General features: G+C 38.7%; 1 protein-coding gene across 1 annotated transcript in view; it reads left to right on the top strand.

Annotated features, from left to right (window-relative positions):
* The window catches only part of LOC108803213 (laminin subunit beta-4-like), a gene marked incomplete at both ends in the record, with an annotated part of 40005 nt that extends 27723 nt beyond the window's left edge, over nucleotides 1-12282 (top strand). Inside the window, 6 exons of the mRNA XM_018575055.1 lie at nucleotides 2615-2841; nucleotides 5542-5638; nucleotides 7363-7735; nucleotides 8999-9162; nucleotides 9716-9930; nucleotides 12079-12282. Coding sequence (XP_018430557.1) covers nucleotides 2615-2841; nucleotides 5542-5638; nucleotides 7363-7735; nucleotides 8999-9162; nucleotides 9716-9930; nucleotides 12079-12282 — 1280 coding nt within the window. The remainder of the gene's footprint in view (nucleotides 1-2614; nucleotides 2842-5541; nucleotides 5639-7362; nucleotides 7736-8998; nucleotides 9163-9715; nucleotides 9931-12078) is intronic.
* Between the last annotated feature and the right edge of the window lie 237 nt (nucleotides 12283-12519).

Here is a 12519-nt window from a genome sequence, read left to right as displayed (position 1 = left end):
CTTGGTATGTTTTGGGCCATTGTCATGCTGAAAGACCCATCCATGAGCCATCTTCAGTGTTCTGGCTGAGGGAAGGAGATTCTCATCCAAGATTTTACAATACATGGCCCCATCCCTTGGCACCTCAATGCGGCAAAGTCGGCCTGTACCTTCAGCAGAGAAACATCCCCAAAGCATAATGTTTCCACCTCCATGCTTGACTGTAGGGATGGTGTTCTTAGGGTCATAGTCAGCATTTTTCCTTCTCCAAACACGGTGAATCGAGTTAATGCCAAAGAGCTCAATTTTGTATCATCTGACCACAGCACTTTTTCCCAATCCTTCTCTGAATCATTTAGATGTTCATTGGCAAATTTCAGACAGGTCTGCACATGTGCCTTCTTGAGGAGGGGACCTTGCGGGCGCTGCAGGTTCTCAATCCATGGTGGTGTATTGTTTTACCAATGGTTTCTTTGGTGACTGTGGTCCCAACTGCCTTGAGATCATTCACAAGCTCCTCCCGTGTAGTTCTGAGCTGACGCCTCACTGTTCTCATGATCATCCTTACCCCATGAGGCAAAACCTTGCATGGAGCTCCAGACCGAGGGCGATTGATGGTTATTTTGTATTCCTTCCATTTGTGAATAATTGCTCCAACAGTTGTTTCCTTCTCACCAAGCTACTTGCTGATAGTCTTGTAGACCATTCCAGCCTTGTGCAGGTCTTCAATCTTATCCCTAACGTCCTTTGACAGCTCTTTGGTCTTGCCCATGGTGGTGGGGTTTGAATGGAAGAAAGAGATTATGTGGACAGGTGTCTTTTATATACATAATGAGTTGTCATTAGGAGCACCTTCTTAAAGTGACAGGACTAATCTGTGTAACACATAGCCTGTCTGTGGGAGCCAGAATTATTGTTGGTTGGTAGGGGATCAAATAATTATTTTACTCACTGAACTGCAACTCAATTTATAACATTTGTATCATGTGTTTTTTCTGGACTTTTGGTTGATATCCTGCCTCTATCATTTAAATGATAAAAGTTATAGACCTTCCATTTCTTTGTAAGTGGGCAAACTTACAAAACTTACAAAATCTGCAGGGGATCAAGTCATTATTTTCTTCACTGTATGTCTGTTTAATATATTAATTTGTATATAACAGCAGTTGCAAAAGCCACATTCCTGACATACTATTGCTGATAACCTTTGTGAGTACTGCTGCCACTGTTCATACAGTGTGTCAACGCCAGCTTTGTACATGCCAATATAAGTGCCAAGTTCCTAGGTTTAAAATATGTAGATGAAAATACCTGGCTTTACAGGGAAATGTGTTACCAAGGATTTACAGCCACTTAGACATTTGTGCATCTTGTGCCTCCAAGCAATCTCCTAGCGGGCATTTAATTCATAGGTCATAAGAAGTAATAGAATAATCAAAGCCCATAACACCACAGACCAAAAGTACTCCATATCCCAATCCTATATGGCCTGATTCTTCCCAACTGTCACAGGAGATGCTTGGCTTGTGCTGGAATCAGGTCGTGTATTTCCACCCTTACACAGGCTTTTGGTATAAAATAATGAATCAAAATATAATTCACAGGAAAAGCAACCCATACACTGCACACAAAAACTAACATTGGGGATATAAACACTCTGTTATTGCCCAATCTGCAAGTTTTTGTTCATGTACCAGTGGTACATGAGCAAACACTATTCAAAACTTGCTACTAATAAACATTAAGAAACATCACCATTGCTAAAAACTCACAATGACGATGTTGATTTAATTTGTAGAGTGGCTCAGGACTCATTCTGTCCATTAAGTCAGCAAAATGTATTTACTTCAACAGCATGTAAAACAAGAAATATGGATGATATACTGAACCAATATTATGCAGCAACCATCTCAATTTAGAATTTAAATGGTGGTATGTTACATTTGAGGTGAAGTACATTATATAACCAGAGGACTCACATATAGGGATAATGGTAGCCTTTTTTTGTATATTAACCATGTTTTGTTTTAAATAGAGTGGGGAAGGATTAGAACCCCTGCTGGTTAATACTGCAAGCTGGGGCCATGTTACAGGGGTTTCCCTTACTTGAACGGCTGGCAACCACCATACAGAAAGTGAGGGAAAATCTGCAACAGCGATACAGACAGCAATACAAATCCGACAGGTGTACTAGCCTTCCTGTATTTTACTGCTTTTTACTTCTGCCTGCACTTCTGTTCCTGAGTACTACTATCTACCTGTCTAGTGAAACCATTGTCAGAGATATTTCCTCTCATGTCCAGAAGAAAAAAAAAACTATTGTAGAAAAACATTTGGCTGCACCTACACTCACTGAGTGAATGTATACTTGAATTTATATTTGACACTCATTTACATTTTACAAACACACATAAAGGAGATCTAAAGCCTCAGCATACACTTTCATTTTATAACATTGACATTGTAATACCAATACAAACGATTACTCTATCCAAAATATAAAAATAGGTTTGGGTTTAGATATACTTTAAGAAAAAATGAACATTTGTATTCTGCTTATTATTTATTATCTGCTAATACAGGCTTGATGTTGTAATAATTTCTTACTAATAGACACAACTGTTTTTTGGTGAAGGGTGTGTCTGTAACTCCATGGGAACCAAGGATGAGAACTGCTCAATTTATGAGGAGGTTGGGGAATGTGTATGTGACAGAACTACTGGACAGTGCCCTTGTTTGCCCAATGTAATTGGAATTATGTGTGATACATGTGCACCTGGATACTGGGACTATTCCGGTGGAAAAGGATGTCGGCCTTGCAGCTGTTATCTAAGTAATTCCTTAGGGAATCAGTGCAATCAGGTAAATATTTCTGAAATATTACATATTATTATGACATTAATAATTTACAATATAGTGTGAATTAGAGGAGTATAATAATGTAGCAAATAGCAGTAATGTAATAACAGTATTTAAAGGTTAAGTTTGCTTTTAATACCCCCCAACCCAACACTCCCACACACACTTACCTAATTTGCAGTGTTTTTCTCCCTGCATGCTGCTGCTATTTTTTTTAATTCAGATCAGCTGTGCATGACTCCGCCCACAGCTATATCATCCATTAACAGATCCTTTGGAGTCCCGTCACCCACCCGGCAGAGTTCTCAATAGAATACAAATGCGATGACATTACCACACTTGGAGTCCATTCATTCTTCCTCCTGTTCATGTTACTGAATGTTCATGTTGAGGTACAGACAGGGACAGAAGGGAGAATCTGCAGTAGCACCCACAATCTACTGACAGAGATTGCAATTCTTTATTGGCTCCAATGCAAAAACATAATGAATGCACATTTTTTTATTTTATGAAAAAGCATTTTTTTTTCTTTAAAGGGTGGAACCTTTCAAAGGTTTTAACATGATTAAAGGTAAAAAGTGACTGGATAGTATTTGTTACGATATTTCATATATTATCACTGATCATTGCAATTTATGAATAAATAAGCCTGACATAATTCAAATGCGGTTAAAGAGACACTGTTATATTGCCCATGTAATGTCTCTGGAAAGGACATACCCAGAACCCATGTACTTACCTTTTCTGAGGAAGCATTGAAGAAAAAGTTACCAAATCCTCTGTGATGGTATCCAGATTTACCAGCCAAGCACTAAGTCTGAGCACTGTCACATGACTGGGGGAGTAATGTCACCTCTCCCCATCAGCTGCAGAGTAGCTGCGAGGGAGCGTAGGTAAGGTGTGTATATGGGGATCAGGGGGATGCCCTTTTAGTTCTCACCACTATAAATATATATATATATTTATATATTTTGTTAGTCCAAAAAAAAAGATATCATTGCACACTACAATACTGAATTTTTGTCTTTTTTGACATTATATATATATATATATATATATATATATATAACCACTATACAGTCCTTTAGCAAAGGATGAACAAAAGCAGCCTGGAACTCCATGTGATGGCTAAAAATAAGACTACATGATTCTAATAGTTTATATTTACATAATAAGATGTTATACATTTTAGTTTTATTATTTTTCACTATTATAAATAAATGAATAAATAAATAAATATATTCAAAAACATTATACATTCCATTGAACAAATTAGTTTATTATGAACAGTTGTTTGAGAAAGGTAGCGTAGCATTTGCCCTGCTACAGTATATGCTGGGCATAAGATTCATAAATTATCCCGTTACTGTAAAGAGAAAAGAGAACCCTGGCATTCCTACAGTCTTAGGACTTTCAGAAGGTAGTGCCAGAGGAAGGGATGCCTGAAATTGTATCCAAACTCTTTGTAGACTCTTGGAAAAAGCAGTGACCCAGTCACACAAATATGAAATGAGATTTCAAGGGGCATTGTGTACACTTTATGCAGGGATGACACAAGATTACAATGCTGCTGTTGCTTGCAATTCCATTGTGGGGGGGGTTGCTGGTGCTTGGATATGCTGCCGTATGCATGCGTATGCGGTGGGACAGGTTGTCCCACCCAGCTTACTGACATCATGGGTTGCCAGGACCTCAGCGGGGAACCATCCAGAGCTCCCTGGCATTCAATGACATCAGTTAGCTGGGCAGGAAGCCGGATAGAGATATTCTCCTTTATTATTTGCTCTGTGATTTCACAAATCTAATCTTGGATTGGAAATGAAGGGTCTGTAGTATATTTATAGTCATTGAATTCCATAAACATTAAAGTGTAACTGTGACAAGGCTATGAGCATTCAAATATTTAGATTTTGTTCACAAGCAATAAATAAGCTTTAAAACAAACCTTTATTGTCTTTGAAGCCTCCTTCCCCTTTGCCCCCTTCTGGTGACATCACAGGTCCTCTTCACCCTTTTTTTACTTTCAGCAGTTGGCAGATCCAAAATTCTGCAGAGAGCACTGGCATAGGGTGGTACATGTCTCTGCAGTATTTTCCTGTGAATCTTGGGTGAGGGACGGAGCCTTAACAACCTTGGTTTACAGGAAATGGGTTGAACAATGCTTGGTGTCATTAAACCCGGATGTGGTGCAGGGTTGGATTGGTGACCACATGGGTCTGCTGGGGGTAACATCTGAGATAGAGTGAGTGTAGTCGATGGTACTGCTTTTTTATTTTTAACTTACGCTGACAACTACATTATTGTATTTCTGCCAAATATGGGGTTGGGCTTCTAATCATGGTATGTTAAGTACTTGTGCTAATATCATTACATGTACATTTAACTTATTCAGCTATGTATTTAGCAGTTTGTCTGGTGTTCAGCTTTCCAGTGAATCTGTTGCAAATCAAGAAGCTGAGTGATACGCATGAAATGGAAGATATCATTCTCCTGGACTGTATTTTAGTTCACTGAATAATATGACATGTATACAGTCCAGGAAAAATAGTTTTCTGTTTCATATTTTCACAAACATATTGTGATTCAGATCTATATTCCTTCGTACATGGTTTTGCAGCATGATTAAATGTTATCAGATACATTAACATCTGTGTTGTGAAAGGCCCTGGAGTGTTGGTTTATTTATAGTGTGAGTCTTAACAGTTTACAGGTCAGTGCATATGCAAACCAAAATACAAAGGCAAGAAATGTGACCAATGTCAAGAAAATCACTATGGGAACCCAAAGGTGCAATGCATTCGTAAGTATAATAGAATAATAGAGATAATAGAAATTGTGAGACCAGAAAATATCTGGCATGTCTCTAAATGTGTGCATTACTGTGATGCTTACAGTTAAATGTACAAATAGCCTTATTATTTCTGTAGAATGTACCTATCAATTGTCTCTTGTAATAGCATCAACATACATTTCCTATATAAACAAAAAATACATATACCCCAGACTTTAAATTTGTGTGATAATAAAGCCAAATCAAACTTTCAGTTTGAATCAGCTGAATATATACCAGGTGCATCAAAATAAAATGTTTGTAACATTTTTACGTTTGTTTTCTTTAGAAAGCAGCCACAGCCTGACCAAAGCCAGTCCCCTGCCAGGATGCTACAGAGAAGGACCAATTCTATCTCTGTGGAAGCAGTGACTTTACTGCAGAGGTCAGACATGGCTGTTGCTTAGTCTAGGCTAGAACTCCCCATTAATCAAAGCTCCTGCTACCTGCTGGCTGAAGAGCTCTAACTCAGACTTAGGCAGGGACGTGCAGTCTGCGGAGACAGTAACCTGCCATTATGGAAGAAAAAGCCTGAGGGTCTGATGCTGACAGCATGCATCTAGGTGCCTCATCAGTAATGAGCAAGTGAAGGACATGGAAGTTCCTCCCCGTCTCCTCACTCCCTACTCCTTTCTCCCACACCCCACAGACAGAGCGGTTTCATCTCCTACCTCACAGGCTGTGAGTCACAGTGCTGAGACCGGGGGCAGGCTGGGGGATGTCTCACTTGCCACTGACCTCACCGCATGTCCCTGGACTTAGCTGGGGGTGTGTTAGACCTCTAAAGAGAGACCCCTGCTTCCTCACACAGAGCCCTGGTCCTTCTCTACAGCTTGCTGGTGGGGGACAGACTTTTCTATTCAAACTGTGACGTCTTTCTAAATAACTTGTAAGACATTGCAAACTTTTGATGCTTTTGTAATATAGCAGGTTTAAACTGAGAGTTTAGCTGGGCTTTAAAATTGGTGAATTTGACTGACTTATCAGGGGAATATACAGCAATAATTCTAGAGCACAGCTCTGGGTTCTTCCACTTAAGAAAAAGTATTTTTGTAACTTCTGAATTTTTTAGATTATATACAACTGTGGCCTTATATTAAATGAGTTCTAAAATCTGCATGTGCATGTGCACAATACATAAATAAATAAATAAATAAATAGAATAAGAGCATGCATGTGTATGTGAATATTTTGGCAAACACATCTTTAGCAGCTAGTGATACAATAAATAAAACATACCAGAATAAGGTTACAAAAGCAGCTTAGTAGGGCAGACGACCAATAAAGGAATGAGGTCCAGAATCTCAACAGCTTGCCAACCATTTTGGGTTTGACAAGCCTTGAGCTCAGGCTGCCTTACCCTGTGGTGGGTATTCCTTTTTGGATATGACGGCGTACTCTACTTACACTTTGTATTGCCACTAGGGGAAGAGAGCAGCTTCCCTAACATAATTTCAGCACCCCTCTCTTTTTTTGCCCTTTTTTGTGGTTTGTTACTGATTTGTGCACTTCCTAATCTATTTTGTAGATTTGAAGAATAGCCCTGAATCTCTTTTACATGTTGATACCTTTTTTTAAGTGATAGTATCAAGTATTGCACATGAACATGTACGTTTTATGCATTCTAAAAGTTCTTGTGAGTAGACCTCCTGATATATTATTTTAGTATATCTTATGCCATTATGATTTTGCAGCTTGCAGGTGCAATTTGGAAGGCAGTCAAAAGCCTATGTGTGATAAAGACACTGGTGAATGCAACTGCAAAGTAGGAGTTACTGGAAGATACTGTGACCAATGTGCGCCTAAATTCAAGCAAGAGTTCCCTGCATGCCTTCGATGCCATATGTGCTTTGACCAATATGAACATAATGTATCCTCCCTGGCTGACTCTGTCCATGGCTTGGTTAGATTAGCTGCCAACATTGGCCCCACCAGGTCGCCAATGGCCTGTGATGTTCAGATAAGCATCCTTCAGGATAAACTTTATGCTATCAAGAAAATCTTTAAGAGCCGAATTCTTTCACCTGACAAGTATGCAAAAGTCAAGACCTTCTATGACAATATAAGGTAAACTTTATTGGTAATGGTTTGGCTGTCTCTCCATGTTTAAGTATTTGTGACAATAGAGTGATGATCATTACCCCAAACAGGAAAAATAACTGTGCTGCCTTTAGCAGCCAATCATCATTTTCCTTAACTTTTCCCGTGGCAGGTAAGATATCTAGAACCTGCTGGTTTGCCATGGGCGGCATTAAAAAGGGCATTTAACCGCAAAAACAAAAATGTAATCTATTGAGGCTTTCCAACCCCTAGATGTGATGGATGCATTAGATTTCTTTCAGGCTAAGAACATTTTCATTAAGAACAAAAAAATACCCATTAACCACTTCCAGCGGGTACAAATAAATCAACGTCATTTGCTGGGAGGGTTTCGTTTTAAACAGCAGACGATTGCTGTTTAAATACAAGCAATCCGGCATCTGTACAGGCTCCGGATCGCTTGTATGGTGTGGCGCCGTGTATCTCCCCACCTCCACCGCCGCCAGTGCTTACATAGGTTTTTAGCCCCCGATGTGATAGCAATAAAGTTGAGTGTAATTTTTTTTAAAATTAAAGTAACAGATAAAAAAAGCAATAATTTTTTTAAAAGTCCCCGCACCCACGTGCACGCACATACAACGCAAACATGCATTGGATGCGCTTACGTGCAAAAACAAAAATTGCGCCACACATGTTACATATCGTCGTGAGTGTCAGAGTGAGAGCAATAATTCTAGGCCCATCAATCACTGTTAACGCTAACCTGATGAGCAGTAAAAGCATTTAAAGTGTCGCCTATGGGAAATTTTGGTTATTGTAGTTTTTTGCAGTTTCATGGACGCATGGATGGTTCTGTTACCCATTTTTTACACCCATCTCCATATGTTGAATAGAACCGTTCAGGGTCAGAGCCTCTGTTAAGTAATTTTTTACCTTCACCTTTTTTTCTACTATCTTTTTTCACTTCTTGTGTGGTCACCCACAATGAAACTGAACTAATGTCTCCAAAAACGATACAAACAGTATCTAAGAATCTAAGTCAGTTTTTGTATTATGGTCAATGTCCCGGTTGAGTAGAATTTACTCACTTCCTATATTGTCACTGAGACACAATGCAATCGGAAGCCTCCCCAATGGCATTGGCAACACAGACGGATTTTCTTTTTTTTTAAATGACAAGGTAAATGCAAAGGACAAGGAAAAATATATATATACACATATATATGTATGTGTATATATATATATATATATATATATTGTTTTAACTGATTGTATGACTTTTTATTACAGGCAGAAAGTAAATAAAATCAAAATATTAGATTTAGGAAAATTCAGTGAGATACCAAAGCTGAATAAAACAATATGGGATATGGAGAAAGAAATTGATGTTTTATTTAAAGACCTAGACATAATAAGAAAAAAGAAGCAGAGAGAAACAATAGTCAAGGTTAAAGGTAAGAACTGTACTGTACCTGTTGATATATATTTTTTTAACTGATGGAGCCTCTTGTTTCTACCAGTTATCATTTTCCCACCGCAATGTTGACTTATAATTGACCCAACATTATGGTGAAAACTGTAATGTGAATTCATATGTTCACAATCTAGAATAGATCCAACTCAACCACTGTAATGTGTGGTTACATTAGACCCTGGTCCTGGTATACAGCTCCTGTGATATGAGACAGGATTAATGCTTGCATGGCCAGAATTGTATTTCTGTTGAACATATAGTGCACTAAGCTGCTAAGCACTAAAAACAAACCTGCCTGAACATGTTAGAATATGAATGATTTATGAGCTTGTTGAAGAGTTTGCACATGCATCCCAGAAAATGTCTGATATTTACTAAAGATACATTTAAACTGCAATGTATTCTATTCATTTTTTTCAAGTTTACGTGAAATGGTATGTTGATATCCTTATAATTTGTTTTATCGTTTATTTTGTGCTCTGGTTATGCAGTGAAGGCAAGAGGGATTTATATTCTTGTTTCTTTCCTATCAGACATCCAAGCATCTTTTGACAAGATCACCAAACACTATAAAACATCGTTATCTGCAGCAGAGAAGGCACGCAATGCTACCCCTATCACTCGGACTGCATCCAAAACTAGAAAAACTATTCTGACTGCACTTAGCAACTTAGATATAAAAGACAAACATAATTTAGAAAAGTTAAACAAAATGAAATCTCTACAAATAAGTAAAATGAATGAAATGGTAAGAGTTTTATTAAAATAAAGTCATATATTTAAAAAAAAGAATCTGGAAAAGTAACATTTTGATACTTCATAGCACATATTTTTTCTTAAAACGAAAGGGTAGTGTACCCATATAATACCTTCCCTTGTTCCATCCTCCCCACACCCTCCGATCAACATGCAAATACGATTTTTTTAGACCCAGTGATGTTATCACTGAGCCTGTCTGCTGCTCTTTGCTGAGTTTGGTGAAATGGCTCTGCAGGCTCCTGTAAACATCAAAGCATTCTGCCACATCCCTGGGATCCCTTTAGATGTGCCTGCTTTTCTATGCTGGTCACTGGATTCTGCAGAATTTAGCTGTGAGGTCTACTAATTGGTTGACCAGCTGCCCTACGCTCATGCCAAGTGCAGGTCCGTATGGGTGCGGGTGTCCCGGCTCCGACGCAGACAGGATCCATCCTGTCAGTGTACGAGTACGGACACCCGCACGGACATGCAAGGCGGGTGAGCGTAGGGCGGCATATGGCCGCATACTCCCATAGAGAAGTACAGAGACTGCGTACTAATCACACGCAGCACTTGTCCTTCCCGGGAGCTGCCCGATACCCGTAGCTGTATGTGCCGGCTTTTTCTCGTGTGAATGAGGCCCTAATGTAAATCCATAACTATGTTCCAAATAAGCATTTATAAGTACAGTCTTTTTAATGTGGTTTGCCAGCCAGAATCTTTTAGAGTGGAAAGGGTTGGAACATCTGTCCATTTGGCAACATCTCTTCCCGCTTGCTTTCTCAGTAACACCTAGGGTGCTGTGAGCTCATCTTTTCATTTTCTGGAGTGCATATTTCTGTGGATGATCTACTAGGAAGCCAGGGAAACTGTAACCTTTACAAATTCATATATACTTAAATTGGTCCAGCTTGGCACAATGTAAGCATAAAGAAATTATCTGCTCAGTACATTGACATAGTAGTAGCTGCGGCCACTACCTGTAATACACAATCTTCATGGCCCTGCCAGGGATCATTGTATATATACTTACACTGTGCCAAACTGGACCGATTTAAGTATATATCATATTTTAAGCCCAGTGTTCAGCTTAATTGCTGTTTGTGTTCCTGTTGAAGGAATTACAATACACTTGCATAGTTGCATAATGATCCTGCGGGACAATCCTGGGAATTTGGTCCCGCAGAATCCTTGTCCAGCGGGTTGTCAGTAGCATCTGAAGAACAGACATCTCCAGCATTAGACACTATTTCTATCCAGGCCAATTATTGGGGCAGATTACAGTATTTAAATTTTATACACTGTATTCTCCATAGCTGATATCTTTTTGGATATCAAACAGTTTGGCTAGGAATACAGCTTGATGAAGACAGCTTCAGTTACAACAATGTTTACCAGTTCTCATGTATCTCATGATACCAAACATGCCATTAATTCCATGGCTGCAATTCGGGATGATTAAATGGTATTTTCCTCTGCAATGCGGCATGTGTGTGGATCAGAGCGGATACCCAAAGATCTCACATAGAAATGATGCAGAGCTTGACAGCTTAAGCATGCATTTTTACAAGGCAATTGTTGATTTAAAAAAATCACTGTGCAGAGAGCAGGTTACTCTTGGTGCTTATGCATTGTTCTTCATATAACTGGATGTTTAAACATGGTTTTTACCTCCATCAAGACATATAATTCTTGATAGATACCTGCTCAGATATTGGACCAAGATGGCCTTGTACCACATGGTAAATAAGAAATGTAAAGAATTACACATTTGTTTTTAATTTGAGAGTATGTCAAATAAAAACAGGCAGACAGAGATAAGGACATCTTGACCTTCCACTATGTAATTAACTTAGGAACATAGCTCTAATGCCATATTTGTGGGGTTTACCAGTTGTAATTAGCATCCTGCTTTTACCTCCTCTATGCTATAAGGGAGGCAAAGATGGCTGCACACAACTGGATCTTGTGGGACAGACTGAAGCAATGTTTTGTTTATTGATAACACAGAATATTTTGCTCTAAATCTTACTATTAAAAACAGTATTGGGTTAAAATTACTCTGCTGATATTTAATTATCAGAAACCCAATTTTAAAATTTTAAAATATCTAGACATCCGTTTATGATAATTACATCTACATAACATCTTCATACAGGTTTGTGGAACCGTTTGGGACTTTCCTTGTGATATTTCCCCCTGTGGAGGTGCTCTATGCAGAGATAAGTTTGGCAGAAGGAAATGTGGTGGCACCGATTGTAGTGGAGCTTTGCCAGTTGCCAGAGATGGTCTGAAAAAAGCAAATGAAACAGATGCAAAGTTAAAGAGTGTTGCAATTAATCTCCTTGAAGCGGAGAAACAGGTAAATATCAAATTGTTATAGACACCTATGTTAAGGAAGAGATATTCATATATGTGGCTTATGTGAAATTTAAAGTGACACAAAACAAAACTTAGGAGTCAAACCTTAAAAATGCGTTCAAGTAAACTATTAGCACATTAACAAATGTAGCTTGTGTATCACTCAGCTGTAGATCCCAAAATCATCTCTGAATTCATGCTGACACTGTCCTTCTTTGTGATCCATCAGGGGAATGAG

This window comes from Nanorana parkeri, unplaced genomic scaffold (assembly GCF_000935625.1).
Source record: "Nanorana parkeri isolate BGI_ZX_2015 unplaced genomic scaffold, ASM93562v1 scaffold3500, whole genome shotgun sequence".
Classification (NCBI taxonomy): Eukaryota; Metazoa; Chordata; class Amphibia; order Anura; family Dicroglossidae; genus Nanorana; species Nanorana parkeri.
Note: the sequence above shows the minus strand (reverse complement) of the source record. Positions and strands in the feature narration are given on the sequence as shown.